Here is a 20,276-nt window from a genome sequence, read left to right as displayed (position 1 = left end):
AGTTGATTTTATTTCATAATTTAGTTCCAAACATGAAAGTGGAATATTTCAAGCCTTTTTTTATTTTGATTAATCTTGCTTATGAAAATCCAAAACCCAGTCACTCAGAATATTAGAATATTTCCCAAGATCAATTATAAAAAAAGATTTACAATACAGAATTCATATTTATTTATTTTAATTTAAGTTCATTTATATAAAAAAGTAGGTCTCCCCTAGATAAAAATAGACAGAAAAGGAATTTAGCAACCCCTCAGAATACATAAAGAGTCAACACATGCAAATAATGTCTTAAACGTTTATTTAATTATAAATCACATTTGGTCAGCAGCCGACTACAAGTAGTGTCAGGGCTGTATATTGCATCGCTGTAACGTGAAGCGTTCCTTCTCTTCACTTTCACGTGAAGGACAGTCTTTGTAAGTGATTGCACAGGAGCGTGCGTCTGACGCACATGCACTTTGCCCTTTTCTTCGTAACACTGACAGTCGAAGGAATGTGAAGAGTCTTGGACATGGACAAAAAATAATAATAATAATAACAATAATTTGACCACATTTAACCAAAGAATTCTACTAAAAATAAAATCAGTCATTTAACTTGTTTGGACCCCAGTATGTCACTCCCCTCCCTTTGCGCTCTTTTTAATACAGTACACGAATGATTACAGAGACAAGAACAGGGAATAATTAAGGCTTTTTTGTTTTTTGGTTGTTTAGCATGTTGTTTTTCCAGCCGAGACGTCACACCGAGGTTCCTTCCTTTAGCTCTTCTCCTTCCTGAAATCACACACAGAAAAAAAAAAAAAAAACATTATACACGACTTATTCAGGGTCAGGACATTAACCACACAGACAGACGCGCGCACGTCTTTCTCTGCATATGCTGCTTGAAAAAGTACGCGAAGACAGCGGTGTAACTGGGTCAAGGGTAAAGTCTCCGAGGTTGCAGCCTGGGTGGGGTTTCTGACCTTTTCACTAAATGAAACGAACTGGAAAATCATGCATGTGTATGTAAGTGTGGTTTGTGGTGCTAGCTTATAAATTGCTCCGATACTATAGCATGATAAACCTGTTATATTATAACATGGATGCGCCTTTTATGTTTTTGTTTGTTCGTTTGGTCTTCAGCGAAACAAGCTCAACATCATGTAGTGTTTCGGGCATAATCGCAACGCGATGCACACTAAACACACACTGGTTAGTCTGAAAGTGAAACTTTTTTCCTGCACTTTAAACTGGAGAAAGTATTTATTCAGCATTGAGTTTAGGCTGAACGACTGCGTCGCCCCAAAACAAAGATTTGAATCTTATTCCTGATTGTTTAAGCATCATGAGCTTATCACGCTCAGTGCTGGTATCTTAAACAAACGCAGTTATCAGAAGGTGTAACCTGACATGCGAAGGTGAACGTAAAAAGGTCTTGTTCCAGTTAGATTTGGACTTATTCTGTGCTCTTGAAAAAGATCGTCATGTACATAAGCGTGCTTAGTAAGCCAAATATATTTCTTTACTTACATTCTATTCATAACAAATATGAGGGGCGCTCAAGTCAAAGCGAGACTTCTGATTGTGCAGAATAACAGAACGCAATCACGGAGGTTTATAAAAAACCACTTATTTTCCAGTGACAAGCGCACGCTCAAATCTTTCTGCTCCTCGCTCAATAAATAACGAATGTGAGGAGGCCGCAATAAAAGAAAGCAAGTTCAAAAAGGTCAGAAGTAGGGATGCACCGAAATGAAAATTCTGGGCCGAAAACGAAACCGAAATTTTTGGATGCACTTGGCCGAAAACCGATACCGAAACCGAAAATGGCTTCATTAAAAAACATGTTTAAAATATTTTCTTTTTGTTTGTATTAAAAAAATGTTGCATATTGCAACTTTGCTGTCCTCATCTGAAACTTTGAAGTGCTTCCAAACCGCCGACATACTCCGTGTTTGATGCGTAATGACAGCGCGAACGAGACGGGAGGATGGGAGAGGCGTGGCGACAATTTCGGCTTTTATTTTCGGCGCTTTCTTACGTTTCGGCCGAAACCGATAATGCTATTTCGGCCGAAAATTTTCGGCGGCCGAAATTTCGGTGCATCCCTAGTCAGAAGTAATGAGTGGAAATCTGAGTAAGAAATAGCATGTTGTGAGGGCCGGTCTACCGGTGCTCAGCAGCTTGCCAGGGGTCATAGCTGCCCTGGCTTTTTGGCATTTACTAACAGCCAATTATCTCGCAGGAGTGTGACGGTCGTGTCAGCTTTTTCGTTTGGAAACCGGACATGCCACCGCTGCCGAGGACCGGCCACTACACCTTGTTGCGGGCGCTCCCAGGTTTTAGGCGCTTTTATCTCCGGACTGCTGCTATTCCCAATGGACTGCGAATGGCTTTCTGGCTTTTAACGCAGACATGTTGCAGAGGAGCTTGCAAGAGCCGCTTCCATTTTATTGCCCACCAGCTTCATGTCAGCTGGACATTTCTTCTAACCCACACTGGCACATTCTTACTTTCTACACTACTTTATTTTTCCCTGCCCCAATTCCTTTGTCTTTCCATGAAATTTACCCTTTTAATAGTCAATAAAACCCTTTTGTCACACACGAGCCCTCGGCTAGATTTTACACTCTATATAATCCCCTGCTACACTAACAAATTTATCCCAGCGTTTCACTAGTGCTTGGATACATGGAGCCACATCTGAAACCCTGGCCTCCCAGGAACACCTTTAATGGCCCAAACATTTGAAAAGTCTTCTGTAGGTTTTGTGCAGTCATCAAAAGTCCCAGATTGACTTGAACACCAGATGTACACTTGTGTACAGAGGTCGTTTTAACTTTATTGTACAGTTTTGTTCCCAACATCTGGTGGAGCACACTTGTCTGATGGCCAGCTATATGAAAAAAAACCCACTGACATGAAACCCTGCTTGCTCCGTTCCTAATTTTAGACACACCACCACACCTAGTCTTATGAACAAATATAAGAAGAGTGAAATGAGATTAATGAACACGTGAATTGCACGAATGTGATCTGAGGAGTTACCAGCTAACTGGCAGCCTAACAGACTGAGAGCTCAGTAGGAGGAGACCAGGACCTGCTGCTCCTGCTTTGGCTGAGCTTTCTCCTCGAGTTCCTCCTGCAGCTTCTTCACCACCTCCTTCTCTTTGGTGAGCTCCTCCTGAGTGTTGTTCAGTTTCTGCTGAAGTGCAGCAGAGTTCTCGCTGAGCTCGTGCGTCAGCTGCACCTCCTTCTCCAGCCTCTCCTATTAAACAAACACAAACACACACACACACACTGTATGAGACGACACTAATTTGCTGCTGGATGACGTGTAGGACGATAAACCGGTGGTGCTGCGAGAACCTTGAGGTCTGCCGCAGCTCCGTCTCCTGTTGCTTTCAGCTGCGACACCTGAGCCGCCAGGTCGTTCATGGACCTCTGTGCCTGCGAGACGACGCATATATACGCTTTAGTATGAAATACTGTATCGCAATTACAATATGCATTAGATTAGATGTAGCGGAAGAAGGAGGTTACATAAAAAGGTACCTCATCGTAGTTGTGCTCCACCTGCTGGCGCACGCTCACTTCTGCCTGGAGTCGGACCTCTGTCTGCTCCAGCTGTGCCTGCACCTGAGGCAAGACGGTAAAAGGTCAGATTTCTTTTTTTTTTTTTTATCAAGGCAAAGGAGTCTAGACAAAGAGATTACACACAGAGAAGAGAACACACCATCGGCGGTGAAAATCCGACACAACATGCGCTCAGGTTGGACGTGTGCCGATAGCATTTCTTTCGGACCAATTAGCACAGAATTTAAAAACAGCGTAATTTATTTTACAAAAAATAATAAAATAATTGTTCAGCGGAGCGAGTTTTGTGACGTTAAATCTAATCAAATCGGCACACGCCTAGTCCCAGCGCTCTGCTCTAGCTAAGCCCTGTACAGCACACCGTTGGCCAAAGACAGACAACACCTTCATGGAAATGCAGGCAAGCACAAAACTGTGAAATAACACTCTTAGGAAAGCCATTTTCTACACCCTATCAGTCACAACACACACAGAGGCACACAGATGAGCAGCTCCGTTCCCCAGCCTGACCTGGCCGGGCTGTGTGTCCTCGACGCTCCGCGCACGCTCGGCCGCCGCCTGCAGTTGCTGTCTGACCTGTAACGCACAGCAGTCACTCAACCACCTCGGACCCCGACCACACCCACAACGCATGTGTACCATCTGAGTTCTGAGATCAACGCGTCAGTTTGTCATGCAGAGCATTTCGTAGCCTTACCGCCGAGAGCTCGGCACGCTGTTTCTGGGCGTCTGATTGGGCCGCCTCCAGCTGACTCTGGGTCGCTGTTAACAACGTCTTTAGCTGAATGAGGGAAGAAAAGAAAAAAAATCGTGTGTTAATCTCAGCCAAATCCTAAACGTTGTATTCAGTCTAGGGTGAGTGTGAGTGCTGCGGCGTGTCGGGCGTCACCTGCTCAACCTCCTCAGCACAGCTCTGACTGAAGCTGAAGGACTCCAGCTGCTTCTCCAGCTGTGCTTCCAGCAGCATCACCTGCCCTTTTAGCTACAATAAACAAAAGAGGAAAAAAGATCTGTAAACATTGTGGATGTTGTGAATCATTTCATACAAGTGTATGTGTGCGTGTGTGTAGTCAAAACATCACCCTGTCTTATTTAGTACAGGCTTACCAACATTTGAGTTACGAATTTCTGCAGATAGAAATGGAACGCAGAAGTAGCTCACATTTATTGTACAAAAATAGATACAGCAGTGCAACACATACCAATATTTACAATAAAGCACATATTTTACGATAAATTAATCACTGCTAGATTAATTTTCTCAGGTGTGGTTACGGTTTTTGGCCACATGATGGCAGTATGGGGAAAGGGGGAGATTTAGTCGATTTAGTGGATTGGTATGCTTTATATTGTATATTCATGTCAAAGCCGTACAAGGCTCACTTTATGGGATTTAAGAACAAATCCGACTTATAAACGTGCTCGAGGAATGGAACTCGTTCTTAAGTAGGGGACTATCTGTATTTGTAATTTATGTAATGTATTTATTTGAATATTTTTTTATTACTACTATATTCTTTTCATATTTTATATTCTTTAGTTTAATATTTTTTTTTCATGCTCTATTTTTCTTTTTTTTTATTCATTCCTATTTATTTTCTATTCATATTCTTTATTTGTATACTTAATTTTCTTTTAATTTTTAGGTCATTGGAGGTTTTAAATGTGTGTGCGTGCACATCCATGTTTACCGCCTGCCGCTGTTCCTCGACTTCAACGATCTTGGACTTCCATGCAACCTCTTCATTCTGCACGCTGTTTTGCAGATCCTTTAGCATGCTCTCCTACACACACACACACACACAAATTAAATTAAAAAAAGCCAGTGAGCAACTTGGTGTAATACAGAAAGGAAATGATTAGGCAAGTGTGTGCGCGCGCGCAAGTGTGTGTCATACCGTATCACTCAGTGTGGCTCTGTATTGCTCACATTGCGCATGCAGTGCTGTCTGACTCTCCTCAGCTTCCTTTAACTTCTGTAGAGCGTCCTGTACAACCATACACACACAATGTGAACAATGAAAGGAACTTTAATGCTGTTCGGGGGGAGCGGCGAGTGTGTATTTATTTACCGTTAGTGCTGCGTCTTTATCTTCAGATGCTCCTTGTCGGCTGTGTGAGAGCATCTCCTGTGCTTTAAGTGTAAACGTGTCCAACCAGTTACTCTACAAACACACAAAATATTTAGCATTTTGTATTTAGCGCTGAAAATGTCTATATTTTTTAAATGGTTTTAATAGGACTATGGATGTCCACTTTTACCTGTTCTGTTTCTACGACGATGTGTGGAAAGAGGGTTTGTAGAGCGTTCCTGGTCTCCACCTGGAGAACGTCGAGCTTCTGTTTGACCTCATTCTACACACATATACATGTTATGAATTAAAAACCATTTACATCCGTGACTTTCGACTATTCGAGTGCTAGGGTGTGTGTGAGTATGCGAGTGTGGGAGTGAGCGAGTTTATTTCACACCTGAGCGTTCATTGCCTGGTTCAGTCTCTCTTCACTCTGTCGCTCGGCCGCAGCCAGAGCCTCAGCCGCAGCTTTGTTCTTCTCTTGAAGCTCCTACACACACACACACACAAACGCGAGTTTAATAAAGAAGCGCACCTCTGATAAACAACCCAAATTAACTACGATTACAGTTAAGCAGTAAACCTCCCGCGCCTCACTTATAAACTCCAGCGCAAAATTACACAGAGATTCAGACACTCCCTGTCTGAGCGAGTACACTGACCTTGGTCTCAGCCTTCGCCTGTTCCACCTGCCCTCTCAGCTGCTGGAGCTCCTCCTCCAGATTAATCAAACAAGCATCCTTCTCCAAGCTGAAAAGAAAAAAAAAAAGTTTAGTTTAGAGTCACTCCCCCCCCTTTTACTCCAGCATGTACAAATATGAAACACTTCCTGGGTTCTTACTTCTCAAACGGCTGCTCCGCTTCTGCAGTCGCGGCCTGGAAACACAACCACAGCAACGTGGTGAGTTTAAAGAGGATCCTCGACTGTACGATAAAGCTCTTGCTCCAGAGTTATACAAGAATAAAAAATTAATAAATAGTGCGTTCTCTTACAGCCTCCCTCAGCTGCTTTAGCTCGTCCTCCAGCGCCGAGACTTTCCTCTCTCGCTCGGCCAGGCTGTCCTGCAGCTGCTGCACCGAGCTCTCCGTCTGAAATGCAGCAAAGTTCAGCACGAGTTCATGGTTACTCTAAAGTTAAAAACGCAAGAAAACACGTACATCCTCACGTGCAAATAAGGATACAACAGTTGTGGTTTTGACCGAGTAAGCGGATTTGACGAGTGCAGAACAGGACTGAGGAATTGAGCTGGATTTATGACTCGATGTCCCAGTGTACTAACAATCGTTAATTATAATAACTGTTGTTGTGTGAAAGTAGGTCTGTACAGAGTGGAGAGAGGGCAGACGCCGACCGAAACACATTAAAAAAAAAAGTCACAGAAGCACTTCCAGCAAGAAACCACATCTAAACACGTCACATTATCTTAAACAACACGCTTATTAATCGCTTTTAAGTCGGTCTGAATCTCGTCTGAACCGCCCACATGTTCTGTTCACAGCTTCTACACATACAGTACAAGGTTGAATCCCAAATCATCTCCAACCCCAGATCAATGGCACTACTTACTGTGTGTACACCCTACATAGCACACAAGCTTTCCATGTAACGCTATTAAATGAATCAGGAAGTTAACAGAGCCGATATTTTAGAGTGGAATAAGTGGCAACAAAGTAAATCTTGTGACTGTCCACAACCTCCATGGTTTATTCTCCTCACCTTTTGGCTACACTGTACCAGTAACAGATTAAAACTACTTTCACTTCTGTTAAACATGTTCCACCAGTCATGGCAGATGTGTTGGTGGAGCAAAATATACGGTTAAGTAAATAAAAAAAATAGTCTGTTGATGATAAATTTCATTTGATGAACTGAGGCCTAATTGTCCTTCATTAACAAGAACAAGGGTACGAGCGCCAGGAGGTTACCGTAGAGCTAAACTGCTCGGTCTGTTCCCTCAACTGCTTCAGCTGCTCCTCGAGTGAAGACACCTTGCTCTCTCGCTCTGAGAGAACGCTCTGTAGCTGCTGCACTGAGCTCTCCGTCTGAAACACACACACACACACACACACACACACGGCCTGTTAGTCTCACACTCACTCACTTCCTGGTAAATGAAACATGTGAGTATAGAAGATGATGTAATAGTGTGTACTGGTCCAGTCCGATACCTCCACGGCACTTGTTTTCATCTTCTCTAGCTGTTGTTCTAGAGATGCCACCAAATTCTCCTTCTCCCTCACACTGAAAATAAAAATAAAAAGGTTCAAGCAGATCAGGATATTTAAAACCAAAGTATAAAACTTATGTTTAAGGATTACGTGCAATCAAAAAGCAATAATATTGAGGGAAAAAAAATAATTTATGTGATGCTGTAATTCACAACACAGGTTTATATTATTCTAAAAATGTTATGGTTTCCATGGAAACAGCCAATTTACAGGCACCAGACATAACACCCTTAAGTCTAATTATTAACACAAATCGAATTTTAATTTTTAAAAACCAAATACAGTGAAACCTCGGCATAAGATCGCATCATCTTGTGAGTTTCCGCCTTAAGTAAAACTTCGCAAGAAATTCGTCTCTAATCATTTTAAAAGTGAGGTTTAAAATCTATTTATTTCAGATTTTACTTCTTTCACACATCTTTTCTAAAATGCTGCGATTGTTTTTCTATGCAACGATTTGATTTTTAGTGCTAAAAATTTGTAATATTTTTTACATTTTATTATTTTTATCTGCACAGTCTGGAGTTTGTTGCAATCACACATCACTACTGCTGAACAAGTACAACCATGTATTTGACAAATAAAATGTGGCTGGACACATGGTTCCTGTGGGAAGATGTGTTTCGCAATAAAAAATTTCACCTTAGGAACTCGCCTCTGGATTAAATTTGTATGCTGAATTATTATACCGCTGTAAAAGATAGATTTTTCCTCTCTCGCACAAGCGCATACACACTTATAAATCTTTACCTGCTTTTCAGCTGCTCCAGTTCCTCAGAGTTCTCCACCTGCACACACACACACACACACACGTCCATGTTAACCTTTTCGCTTTCTAACCACGCACTGGAGTTTTACTGAGTGTTCGAGGGTAAATACCTGCGGTGCGGCAGACTGCAGCGGGGCCTGGCCTTCAACGAGGACTTGTTCCTGTGTGTCCTGCTGCACCTGAGCGAGCTGAGCTTTGAGAGCCTCCACCTCTGCACACCTGTCCTTAAGCTTAACCTCCGAGTTACGCAAACACTCCTGCAGATCTGAATGCACACGTGAACGTGATTAACTAACTGCAAAGGTCACATGGGTAATTGTCTTAAATAGAGAAAAAAAATTAATAATTGCAAGCCAGTTGGACGTGAACTGAGTACTGACCACTGAGCTGGCTGCCTCCCTGTTGCGCTTGCTGCAGCTGGGCCTGCAGGGCGGCGCTGGTGCTCTGTGCCTGACACAACTCGGCCTTGACCTTCTCCAGCGCCTGCTGCAAAGTCTGCTCGGCCTCGGAGCGCCCTGTCTGTAAGTACCAAAGTAAACCATTCCTGCTTAAAAAAATTTTTTTTTTTTATAAAGAAGGAAGTAAAAAAGTTTAAAGATTTTCAGCTCAAAGTTCTCTCTTTATCCAAATTTGGATTCCTCTCAGTTTAAAAGAAAAGAAAAAAGGACCATGATGAGATTACGTTATTAAAGACAAGGACCTCGTTGTGCTTCCTTAAAAGGTCAGGGGCATCTCATTTACCTTGACTTTAGTCAGTTGCTCCTCGGTGGCAGCCATCTTGAATTCCAGCGCTTTCCTACGCTCCTCCTCGGCGTGCTGGGAGTCCGTGCGTTCGCTCAGCTCGCGGGTCAGACGCGCGACGTCCTGGCGCAGCTTTACCAGCTCTGTGTTTTGCCTGGGAGAAAGAACAATGAGGGTTGACACAGGACACAGCACTTCTTATTGTACACTCTTCAGTGAAGTAGACGACATTGAGGAGAGTTCAAAGATCAAGTGCTGCTTTAACGGAGCACATCACAGAAACCACTGGAGTTAAGTAGAGGCTTCTAAAAAAAAAAGTTGCCTTATTTAAACTTGAAAAGCGGCTTGAGACCTAACGGTTTTTATTCTTTATCTTGTGTGCAGTTTCTGACTTGAACTGTATCTACTCTCACTGTTGCAAATTTAGCAAATACACACTCACCACTTTCATGCTTCTCTTTGCACAATTACATGTTTGCGCAATCAATACTATACGACTGCACTGCATAACTTCATTTCTTTTTTTTAAACTTGTGATATATAGGTTTTATTTATACGCTTCTTGTCCATCTCTATTGCTGCTGGATATTTGAAATTAATTTTGGGATCAATAAAGTATCTATCTATACCTATAAGTGGTTCTGTTCATCATTTATCAAATGTGTCAATGCCAAACATGAGCCAAGTGTACGTTTGATACGAATCATAAGAGTGACTGGATGACTATATGTACATGCTCTCTGCTTGGCTGGAGGCTTTGTTCAGAGCGTCCCTCAGGATGGTGTTTTCTTGCTGTAGGCGGGACAGTTGGGCAGCGGGTCCGTTCTCCAGCTGATCCTGCAGACTTTGGATCTACAACAGGAATGAGGCGCGCACACATTATAGAAACGACAAGGACAAAACTAAATTCACTGATTCAAAAAAAAAAAAAAAAGATTTTAAATGACAGCCGTTGGAGGATACAAAATATTTAAAAGGTAGTAAAATCAATAAACCAAATGAGATTATAACGTTTCCTTGGCGATTTCATACGTTCAAACTCTATACAAGGTTCTTTGGATGCACTTTTGCTAAAAATTGTGAAAGTTTTTCCTGGATTAATCATGCAGTTGGAATAAGTTGGAAGCTGTATGGAACTGATGTACAGATTAATTCTGCGTGGAAAGAAGAAGTTTGTCTACACTGGACTAATCCATGAGCTCTGACCTTGCTGTTAAGCTTCTGGGTCTGGAGTGTGTGCTCGTCGTAGGAAGCCTTCATGCGGGCGTGGAGCGCAGTGATCTCCTGCTCGCGAGAGCTCAGCTCCGAGCTCAGCCGGGTTTCCACCGAAGCCGTCTTGCTCTTCTCGCTGCTCAGCTCCTAAAGGTACGCACACAACGAACAAGTCTATGAAACGTTGCAGGCACGTGATGCCGATTTAAATAACTGAACAAACACACAAGAGTCAATATGATGTGGATAAAATTACAGAGGGAGAGCTGAGAAACAAGTCAGCTTGCCACGTATTAACTATGTTAACTGTACTGGCCAGTATAGTTTCTATTCATGCATAAATGACTGACAATAGCCTCAAGGTTTACAATCAAAGGGTGTGACTGATTCTTTCACAATCTGTCATAAAGCGGAGTTGCTGTTTCCGGGTGATTACAAATGCAAATCAAAGAGGTCAAAAAGAGAAAGGGAGGGGGGAAAAAAAAGCTTTTTTTAAAGCCCTGATTCAGCACTTTAAGGTTGGGTTTACACTGACAAGTCAATTATATTCCATGTGTTATCAAAATATCGCTCAGTCTATTACATTTTCTGCATTGGCAAAACCAAAACATATGTTCAAGTATTTGGAAAAAATAAAAAATAAAAAGGGGGGGCGTTGAATCCCTAATCTCAACCCACTGAAAAAGTGTTCATACAGTTTTAATTATGGATTTGAACAGGAATTAATGGAAACCTTGGTCAGCTCGCGGATGCGGTTCTTGGACGCGTTGGCGTTCCCCTGCTCAGCAGACAAGAGCTTGTCCTTCTCCTCTAGCTGCTTCTTCAGCGCTGCCAACGGGTCGCCCTTCTGAGACGCCTTGACAAGCAGGAAGAGCAATTGTACACATCAGCGGCAAAAAAAGTCAATAAAAAAAAAATTACAAGGGGAACACAAACTATAATTTACAATGAAATCCATCTGTATTTATACACTGCAAATTAATCCTACAGTCACAATAAGGAGACAAGCAGCTTGCGGGTGAGGTGAGGTCGTTGTTAAGGAAATGAAACAGCTGTTCTAAAGAATAACTCGAGCCCGTAGGTTGGGTTTGTTGCTTTACAGGAAAAACCTTACAGTTCCTTGTGGCTAATGCGAAAGCACGGTAAGAGACAGAGGAATGAGGAAAAGAAGACACGGACACAAAGACAGGGTGTGGGATAGGAAACAGGGTTATACCAGCTGCCAGGTGTCAGCCCCCGCCTTGTCACTGATGATCTCTAAAAGCTTCTGCGTCTCAGAGTCGCTGAAACTAGAGCTGCTCAGGGTGGAGGCCAGGGTTTTAAATGGCAACAGCAGGGGCACATCTGCAACATCCACAGCAGCTACTGCAGAGAAAAAAAAAAACAGGGCAGAAAAGTTGAATACATGGCATCAACATGGCATCATACATTGTTCTGGCAATCAAACCTAATTCCTGCACATGTACACAATGGAAGGAGCGCAACTCATTGATCATTGACGTTACTATTAAACAACAAAAGCACAGGTATGTGTTTTGCAATAACAAAAAAAAAAAAAACTGTGCCAACTGGTACCTATACGTTTTTGTTTATTGTTAAACTTGTGAGCATATGCCGAGTGTTAATCTGCAGCGCCTACCTGACTCTGCCTTCTTTTTTGACTTCTTCTTGGAAGGTGCTTCAGGTTTGGGCGGCTCAGCTTTTAATGGCATGGTCACTGTCGGGGCGACCTCGGCCACCACAGTGACAGCTGGCTGTTTTGCACCCTTGGGAGCTGGTTCCTTAGCGCTTTTAACATTAGATTCTTTCGCAGACTTAGCAGCTGATTCTTTGGCAGGCTTTGCAGTTGACTCTTTAACGACAGGTTCCTTGACTGCCTTGGTAGTCGGTTCCTTAAGAGCTGGATCCTTAGTAACTTTAGCGGCCGTCTCCTTAGCGGCAGGTTCTTTAGAAACCTTACCAGCCTGCTGCTTTGAGACAAGTTCCTGAGTACCCTTTGCACCCTTTGTGGCTTGTTCCTTGACGATGGTTTCCTTCACCACCTTTGCAGCCGCTTCCTTAACAGTAGGTTCCTTGTTCCCCTTAGCAACGGATTCCTTGCCAGCCTTCGGACTTGGTTGCTTAGCAACGGATTCCTTGCCCCCCTTAGGACTTGGTTCCTTAGCAACGGATTCCTTGCCCCCCTTAGGACTTGGTTCCTTAGCAACGGATTCCTTGCCCCCCTTAGGACTTGGTTCCTTAGCAACGGATTCCTTGCCCCCCTTAGGACTTGGTTCCTTAGCAACGGATTCCTTGCCCCCCTTAGGACTTGGTTCCTTAGCAACGGATTCCTTGCCCCCCTTAGGATTTGGTTCCTTGCCTCCCTTAGGACTTGGTTCCTTAGCAACGGATTCCTTGCCTCCCTTAGGACTTGGTTGCTTAGCAACGGATTCCTTGCCCCCCTTAGGACTTGGTTCCTTAGCAACGGATTCCTTGCCCCCCTTAGGACTTGGTTCCTTGCCCCCTTTAGGACTTGGTGCAGCTGGTTCCTTGGCAACCTTATTAGCTGCTTCCTTAACAACAGGCTCCTTGGCACCCTTAGCAACAGATTCCTTGCCCCCTTTAGGACTTGCTTCCTTAGCAACGGATTCCTTGCCCCCCTTAGGATTTGCTTCCTTAGAAGCAGACTCCTTGCCCACCTTGGTGGCTGTTTCCTTTGCAATAGGGTCCTTGGCACCCTTAGAAGCTGATTCCTTTGCAGCCTTGCCAGTTGGTTCTTTTACAACTTTACCAACAGTTTCCTTGGGAATCTTGGCAGCGGTGTCCTTATGGGCGTCCTTGGCGTTCTTAGGGGCCAGTTCTTTGGTGATGGTCTCGAAGACAATTTCTACAGGTTTACCAGAGACTGGCTCCACCTTCGCTACCTTCTTCTTCTTCTTGTCTTTTGGGGAAAGGGCAGGTGGGGCTGCTGCTACTGCTGCTGCTGCAGCAGACTTCATGACTGCTGCCTCAACTTGAGTGACAGAAGCAAGAGCACGCTCAGGAACAACCTCGGGTTCGGATTCAGGTTCGCTTGTTTCTGAAGCGGGCTCATGGCCAGAGTCGCTCTGCGCCTCCTGTTCAGGAAGCTTCCCGTTCGGCTTCTCCTCCTTCTTCTTGGCTTTGCCTTTCTTCTCTGCAGCTTTCTTCTTCTTGTCTACACGTTGGGGCTGAGTCTTGGCCTGTTCGCGACGCTGCTTAGCCAGGGCTTCCTCATAAGAGGTTTCCTTCATGGAAAGGGTGGAGACCAAGGCGATCCCGATAGCCGAAACCACCATGAAGCCACCAAACACCATGATGCCAAGGGTCTGAGGGTCGTACACGTCCATCGTTATTCAGTCCTGTTCCACCGATTATTCCGTTTCTGTAAAGGGAGGAGGAACACTGAATATTAGAGATGGGAATCACCATTCACCTCCTGATATAATATCAGTGTCGATTTTGATTAAAATTGCGATTCTATAAGTATCGAAATCTTTTCAAATATCGGTATTACATTTTTCCCCGATTTTTTAACAATTTTAAAAGTTTTAAAAAGCTTAATGACTAATTAAATATAGCCTCTTCCTTTTAACACTCTCACCTAAAAGGCAAGCGTAGCATTTAAACAATACAAATGATTTTATCCCTCAAATGCCTCCAATGCCTCAAGACTCAAAAATAAGAGTGCCGGTTGAGCGGCTGCGAGTGCCTTCTTATACAGGCACACCAGGCTTCTAATGCACCTGATTTTTAAATAATTAGCGCCCGCTGTGTTTTAAGACAGGTGTAAGTGTGTGTAATCAGTGGGTTTTAGACTAATTTACTCACAGATGTTGGAAGAAAAAAGCAAATCTCAGGTTTTTAAACATGCGATTTTTGGTAATGTAATGCCATAAAAATTAGTTTCTGTTGCACCGCTTGGAAGCTTCTGCGCTCGGTACATAATCGTTTAATATCCAAGGCTGGTCCCCGGTCACGGCCATCAAACTGAAAACCAGCCAATTCTGGTCATGGGCCCATCACCTGGTTCATCTTAATTATTAATTGAAATATATAAAAATCCAAGAGTTATGTATGTGCATGAATTGCAATACTGAACATTCAGGTTCTGACACTCTTTCATTTATTACATTCCTATTCAAACACACTAACATTCCAAAAAGTGACTGTTGAGCGGTGGGAGAATTTCATTTGCTCTCTGAATATTGGAGATCAGTTACCACATATTCATTTTGCTACTTCTACTTCTCAAAAGAAAAATTGTATTTATTTTTTATTGTCCAGACGCATGTATTTTCCACACATTGTTTACACGCACAGAAATTATTCTCCAAATGTGGACGGGTCTTTAGTGCCATCTCGTTAAATAAAACTGCTCTGTTTATTATGAGATTTTATTGGTTAGTAAACTTGGTCGTGCCTGACTACTCCCGAAAAACGGGCTGCAAGTGGAAAAATCATCTGCACGTCTAGAAGTAATGCGAGCAAGAACTCTTCCCATCTGTATTTATTTATCATAAATTTTAAAAACATTTATTTGGTTGGGCCTTATACGGTCAGGGAAAAACGATGATGCTATTCAGTCAGGTAACGCATCTAAGGTCCGAGACAGTCTAGCTTTCTTCCTTTACTCTCTACCAGTCTCAAAGGCCTTTTACATTTAAGGCATTTGGCAGACGCTCTAATCCAGAGCGACTTACATTTTTATCTCATTATACATCTGAGCAGTTGAGGGTTAAGGGCCTTGCTCAAGAGCCCAACAGTGGCAACTTGGTGGTCGTGGGGTTTGAACCTGGGATCTTCCGAACCGTAGTCCAATGCCTTAACCACTGAGCTACCCCTGGCCAAAAAAAAAGCCTGGCAACTTTCCAAGTCTCAACCACTGGAGACGAGGTTACGCAATGTTGTCCAAAGAGCGTGCCGCTCTGCTTTCTACTCCACTCCAAAGGACTCTCCAGTTTCCAGCATATCAGTGTGAAGCAGCAAAACCAACTGTGGACACACACACACTCGCGCTCCCTCGCTCTCACAGGTCAAAATTCTTTCAAACTGCTGAGTGGACACTTGAGTGAAACCTCCCTAAAAGAACAGCAGAGATAGTATTTCAAACCTTCGAAAGGCTTCATTGACAGAGCATTACCTGGACCACGTTATCTCACTTATACACTCCACATAGGCAAATCTAGCTCCAACAAAAACCTGCTGCCTTTTATGATAAATGCCCATTTATCCGCAGAACATTTTTTTTGTTGTTGTTTGCCTTTATTTCCTTCATGGAACTCGACCAGGAACACTTAGTCTAAAGGCTTGAGTGCTATTACAACTCGCTTGCTTCCTTTCTTCATCACCCATTTATTTTTGGGCCACGTTAAGCTTTTGCCTTAAAAAAAAACAAAAAAAAAAAAAAACCCTAACAGGTTCCACATGCTCGTCTTCACCAGGGTGCATACAGAGATAAAAGTAAATAAAAAACGGTCTGGAAAGTGTATTTTGGGATAAGGTTTACCTGGATACGCTGGTGTGTATCCAGTAGCAGATGTGTGAAAAAAAAAAACAGAAATAGATCTCATTTTTATTAAGCGTGAGTTTCAGGTTTCGAGTTTGTGTCAAATCAGTACTGGGACGATCTGGGGGTTTAAATCACAACCCCTTCACACAAGGTTAAGTTCAACAGTTTTAAGAGTTTAATCCTGACAATTTTCTACCATATTTTTATTCGATTTCCTACTTTCAAAAACCGTAAGTGGTCAGATTAGTTGTTGGCACCAGTGCGGTGAATGTCTTCCTGCTAAAGTGCAACTGGCAGACATCGATGACAACTGTCTCATTACAGCCGCCTAAAATAGTCGTGTGTGACTGGATGCACTGTGAGGTTTAAATCAAAAATACCAAAAGCAAATATACTCTGAGACTACGATGAGCACAGGAAGTCTGACAAAGCTCAGGTTTCTAATATGATGTAATGTGACATGAGGCCACAATAAGGCCTGATATAAGGTGAGACATTCCGTCACACTGTTTCAGGCCACATTGTGACCTCACGACAGGTTACATCAAGATAGAAACCGGACATGACGTGAGGTCACAATGTGGCCTGAAACAATGAGACTCAGTGGACCTGGACCGTCTTAGATCAATAAAGCAAGCTGGTGGTGGTAGTAGTGAGGCGGCCTGAGGAATGTTCTTTGGGTACACATCTATACCCACCAAGCATGAAATCGGACTCCAGTTGCGAGCGCATTCGGGTTAGTTATGATTCATAACACTGAAACGGTGCCTGTATCGCCCTGCCCGCCCCTGACACGCCGTACACAAACACGTCACAGCGCTTAAAGCTACATTCCGATACAGAACCGCCCCGAACTGCATAGTTCTGCTAAAAATATCAGAGCGCACCTCAAGCCGCGAGTTGCAGAGTTACACCTCAAGCGTGTAGAGTTACACCAAACAGCTTTAGCACCTGCAGCTCAAGCCGCTTTCACGTCAAAGTCAAACGCGCAATTTAAACTGTCCTTAGGCCAAAAAAAAAAAAAAAAAAAAAAAAAAAAACACCACATCAGCGCTGGCCTGTTTTCCATCTCTTAATGATTTCGGATCTGCGATCGCTTTAGGAGTTGCAAGAAAGAAGTGCTGGGTGTAACGTCACCATTTCAGGATTCTTTTACTTAACGCATCAGTTGATCCTCAAGCCACGTTCCAGACAGTGCTTTGATGAGTGTTTTATCTAACAATTAAAAATAATAAAACAATAAAAAAAGAAAAGGAAAAAAACTTTACAAAGTACAGCTCAATGCTATCCCTCCGCTCTCCTTCTTATTCATTCGATCTCTGAGTCAGCACAAGGTCGTGCTAAAAAAGGTTCCAAAAACAGTGATACTACAACAAAAAGACCTTCAGAAGACGCAGTGTTTAGCCGTTTTTCTGAAACAGGAATTTGGGATTTATATAACGAACGATAACGCAAGAGTCTCAGCAAAGTTTCTTTTGAGGCGAACTGCGTTTTGGTCTTAAACTTCAAAAACGAAAGGAAACAAAAAGTCCAGGTGAAAGGACATGCAAGGTAAATGACATTCCTCAACACTATATGACGTAACCATAAACGAGAGTATATGTATACAGTATATTTACACACACACGTTCGCCAGCATTCCACAGTTTTCCCAAACGACAATACTTGTAACTTTTATCTTTTACAGGAAAAAAAAAAAAAAAAAAGTTTTATATTATAAAAAGCTATTCGAGGTTCCTGAACTTTCCACTCACTCTAATTTTAATCTGTACAATTATTAATTTTTTCCCCTACGTATTAATTCGTATTTGATTACAAACGTGTGTGCATGCTGTTGATCCAGTATCCGACCGGCCCAAGAGCATACGGTCCTTAAAGGTCTTGGACTGGTTGAGAGGAATGAAGGATTTCAGTCTGGAATTTACTATTCAATACAGTGGACGTGACGTCAACGGTAAGGTGAAGTCTTACCTCGAACAGAGGGCTATCAGAGGGCTAACACGTTCGAGTCACTTCTTTTCGGTTAAAACTCTTCGGTCGAAAGCTAGCAACGAGAGTCTGGAGAAGAAATTCAAAGTTATTCAGTATGAAACAAACATAGATCGAAGGAAAGATGATGGATGGATGAATTGATTGATGTTGCGATCATGATCATCAATCGATGTGTGCATGAGTGATTGGCAAAATATTGTCTTATTTTAAGATCTTACCAAAAAAAAATTTTTTTTTAACTGAAAAAGATAAACTACAAAACACACACACAAACAAACATCCTTTGCCTTTTGACTCCTTTCCAATGAGCAGCCTGATGACTTGCTGATGAAAGGGGGCACAGTTTCCATTTCTAGATAGTGAAACGTGTACAAATGGATGTGAGGAACTTCAACAAAGTTTGGGAGAAAAATCTATATAAAAAAAGGCCTGAGCCACATTAAACTGAAAGGAAAACACCAGAAAGAATAAGAAAGATAAGTGAAATTAAATAAAACACCACTAAGAGGTTGATAAAGAAAAAGAAAGCGTTCGGGCCAAGTTGACTTTTTTTCACGCTTTCTTGAGCACAAATACCGAACAGCTCAAAAAGTACAAAAAGTAAAAAATAAAAATAAAAAAAAACTTTCATGGACGTGGTAAGATATTCCATTTAGCACATACTAGAAAAAAAAAGTTACTTTTAAAGAGCGAGAGAGGAAAAAAAAAAGTCTGAAGGCTGAGGAGGAGGCAGATTCCCAAAAGAACAGAACAGTGAGAATTCACAGCGATACATTGTAACAAACACGAGTTACAAGAAACTTTTCATATCTTGTAACAACATTTAAAGACGCTACATTTGAAACGAGTGGAGATAGAATGACGCGAAGCTTACCCGAACTCCGACGCTTTTCTCACTGACTCGGAACAGCCGCTGAGCTGACTCTGGAGTCGTGGCACTTTCTGTGAGTTGGCAACGCGCCGGCGGGGTGGGCCGGACGCTAGGAGACTCCTCGAGATCTCATTGGCTGAGAGCCGCGTCAATCAATCCGCGTTCGACGAATCAGGTTAGGGCAAGTCCGCGCGACGCGAAAAGGAAAAAAAAAAAAAACATGGAGCAGGGGGCGGGGCGTCCTCACAGCTCAATGAATGGTGATGGAATGTCTGGGAGAACGTTAACCGAAAACGTGTTTAAATGTTTAAATGTAACGGAACATGCACGAACTCCAACAGTGTAAAATATTGTGTATAAACCAAATTAAAAAAAAATTTACTTCAAAGGGTCTGAGTTTGGTTGTTTGGAGATTTTTGCATGATTTAATTTTCTAGAGGCAGTTCGGGGGGGGGGGGGGTAGGGGGGGTGTAGCAGCGCCAGCACTAAAGACTCGTCATCAGTTTAGGGGTCAGGGTCGATGGTCGCTTCACACACACACACACAAGTTCCACTGACATAATTACTGAAGCAGATATTTACCGCTGTGCTTAGATCTGAAACCATTTTTAATAAAAGTTTTACCACACAACACAAATGTCTGTTCAAGGTCAAAACTGAGAGAAATTCCTATCTACACATGCATGTGCAAGAAGTTAATACACACTGATTGACTTCATTAATACGTTTAAAGTGCAAAATAAAGTGTAGTGCAAAAAATATTTAACTAAACCAGTTAATTCAGGTATTTCAATCAGGCCCCTTATCCCCAGTGAAGGGCAATCTTAATGCTTCAGCAAACCAAGACATCTTGGACAATGCTCTGCTTCTGTGCAACTTTGTGGCAACAGATTGTGGAAGATCCTTTTCAATTCCAACACGAGTGTCCCAGTGCACAAAGCAAAGACTATAAGGAAAAGGGTTGGGGAGCTTTGTGTGGAAGAACTTGACTGGCCCAAACACAGAGCCCTGATCTCAACCCCATCGAGCCCCTTCGGGATGAACTGGAACGGAGATTGCGAGCCAGGCCTTCTGGTTCAACATCAGTGCCTAACCTTATAAATGCTCCACAAAATGAATGAGAACAAATTGCCACAGAAACACTCAAAAATCTTGTGGACAGCCTTCCAAGAAGAGTGGAAGCTGTTATAGCTGCAAAAGAGGGGGGCAACTTCACAATGTCATAAAAGGTTTAGCCAAACATTTTTGAACATATAGTGTATTTAATCTTAATTATTAACACTTTGTTGACTTT

At 42.6% G+C, this 20,276-nt stretch overlaps 1 protein-coding gene across 1 annotated transcript; it reads right to left on the bottom strand.

Annotated features, from left to right (window-relative positions):
• Positions 1-284: 284 nt before the first annotated feature.
• Positions 285-19,047, bottom strand: rrbp1b (ribosome binding protein 1b). The gene is made up of 28 exons (XM_053491669.1): positions 18,986-19,047; positions 18,091-18,177; positions 12,250-13,992; positions 11,827-11,975; positions 11,344-11,466; positions 10,605-10,757; positions 10,132-10,250; positions 9,399-9,552; positions 9,038-9,176; positions 8,768-8,922; positions 8,639-8,676; positions 7,829-7,901; positions 7,586-7,702; positions 6,653-6,748; positions 6,501-6,535; positions 6,322-6,409; positions 6,057-6,149; positions 5,847-5,939; positions 5,657-5,749; positions 5,483-5,572; positions 5,276-5,368; positions 4,474-4,566; positions 4,282-4,365; positions 4,095-4,160; positions 3,543-3,626; positions 3,357-3,437; positions 3,088-3,255; positions 285-779 (listed from the first exon to the last, which is right to left on the bottom strand). Exons 3-28 carry the CDS (start codon positions 13,955-13,957, stop codon positions 744-746), a joined length of 4,221 nt encoding a protein of 1,406 aa, XP_053347644.1. The 5' UTR covers positions 13,958-13,992; positions 18,091-18,177; positions 18,986-19,047; the 3' UTR covers positions 285-743.
• Positions 19,048-20,276: the final 1,229 nt, after the last annotated feature.

Source organism: Clarias gariepinus, chromosome 3, assembly GCF_024256425.1.
Source record: "Clarias gariepinus isolate MV-2021 ecotype Netherlands chromosome 3, CGAR_prim_01v2, whole genome shotgun sequence".
Taxonomy (NCBI): Eukaryota; Metazoa; Chordata; class Actinopteri; order Siluriformes; family Clariidae; genus Clarias; species Clarias gariepinus.
The sequence above is the reverse complement of the archived record's forward strand: the minus strand, read 5'-3'. Positions and strand labels throughout refer to the sequence as shown.

Excerpts from the sequence above, each read along its gene's own strand:
- rrbp1b (XM_053491669.1), bottom strand. The coding sequence starts at position 13,957 with ATGGACGTGTACGACCCTCAGACCCTTGGCATCATGGTGTTTGGTGGC. Across the intron at positions 5,573-5,656 it reads ATAAAGACGCAGCACTAACG|GACGCTCTACAGAAGTTAAA; the intron begins GTAAATAAATAC and ends ATGGTTGTACAG. Across the intron at positions 4,567-5,275 it reads TCGAGGAACAGCGGCAGGCG|CTAAAAGGGCAGGTGATGCT; the intron begins GTAAACATGGAT and ends TGTTTATTGTAG.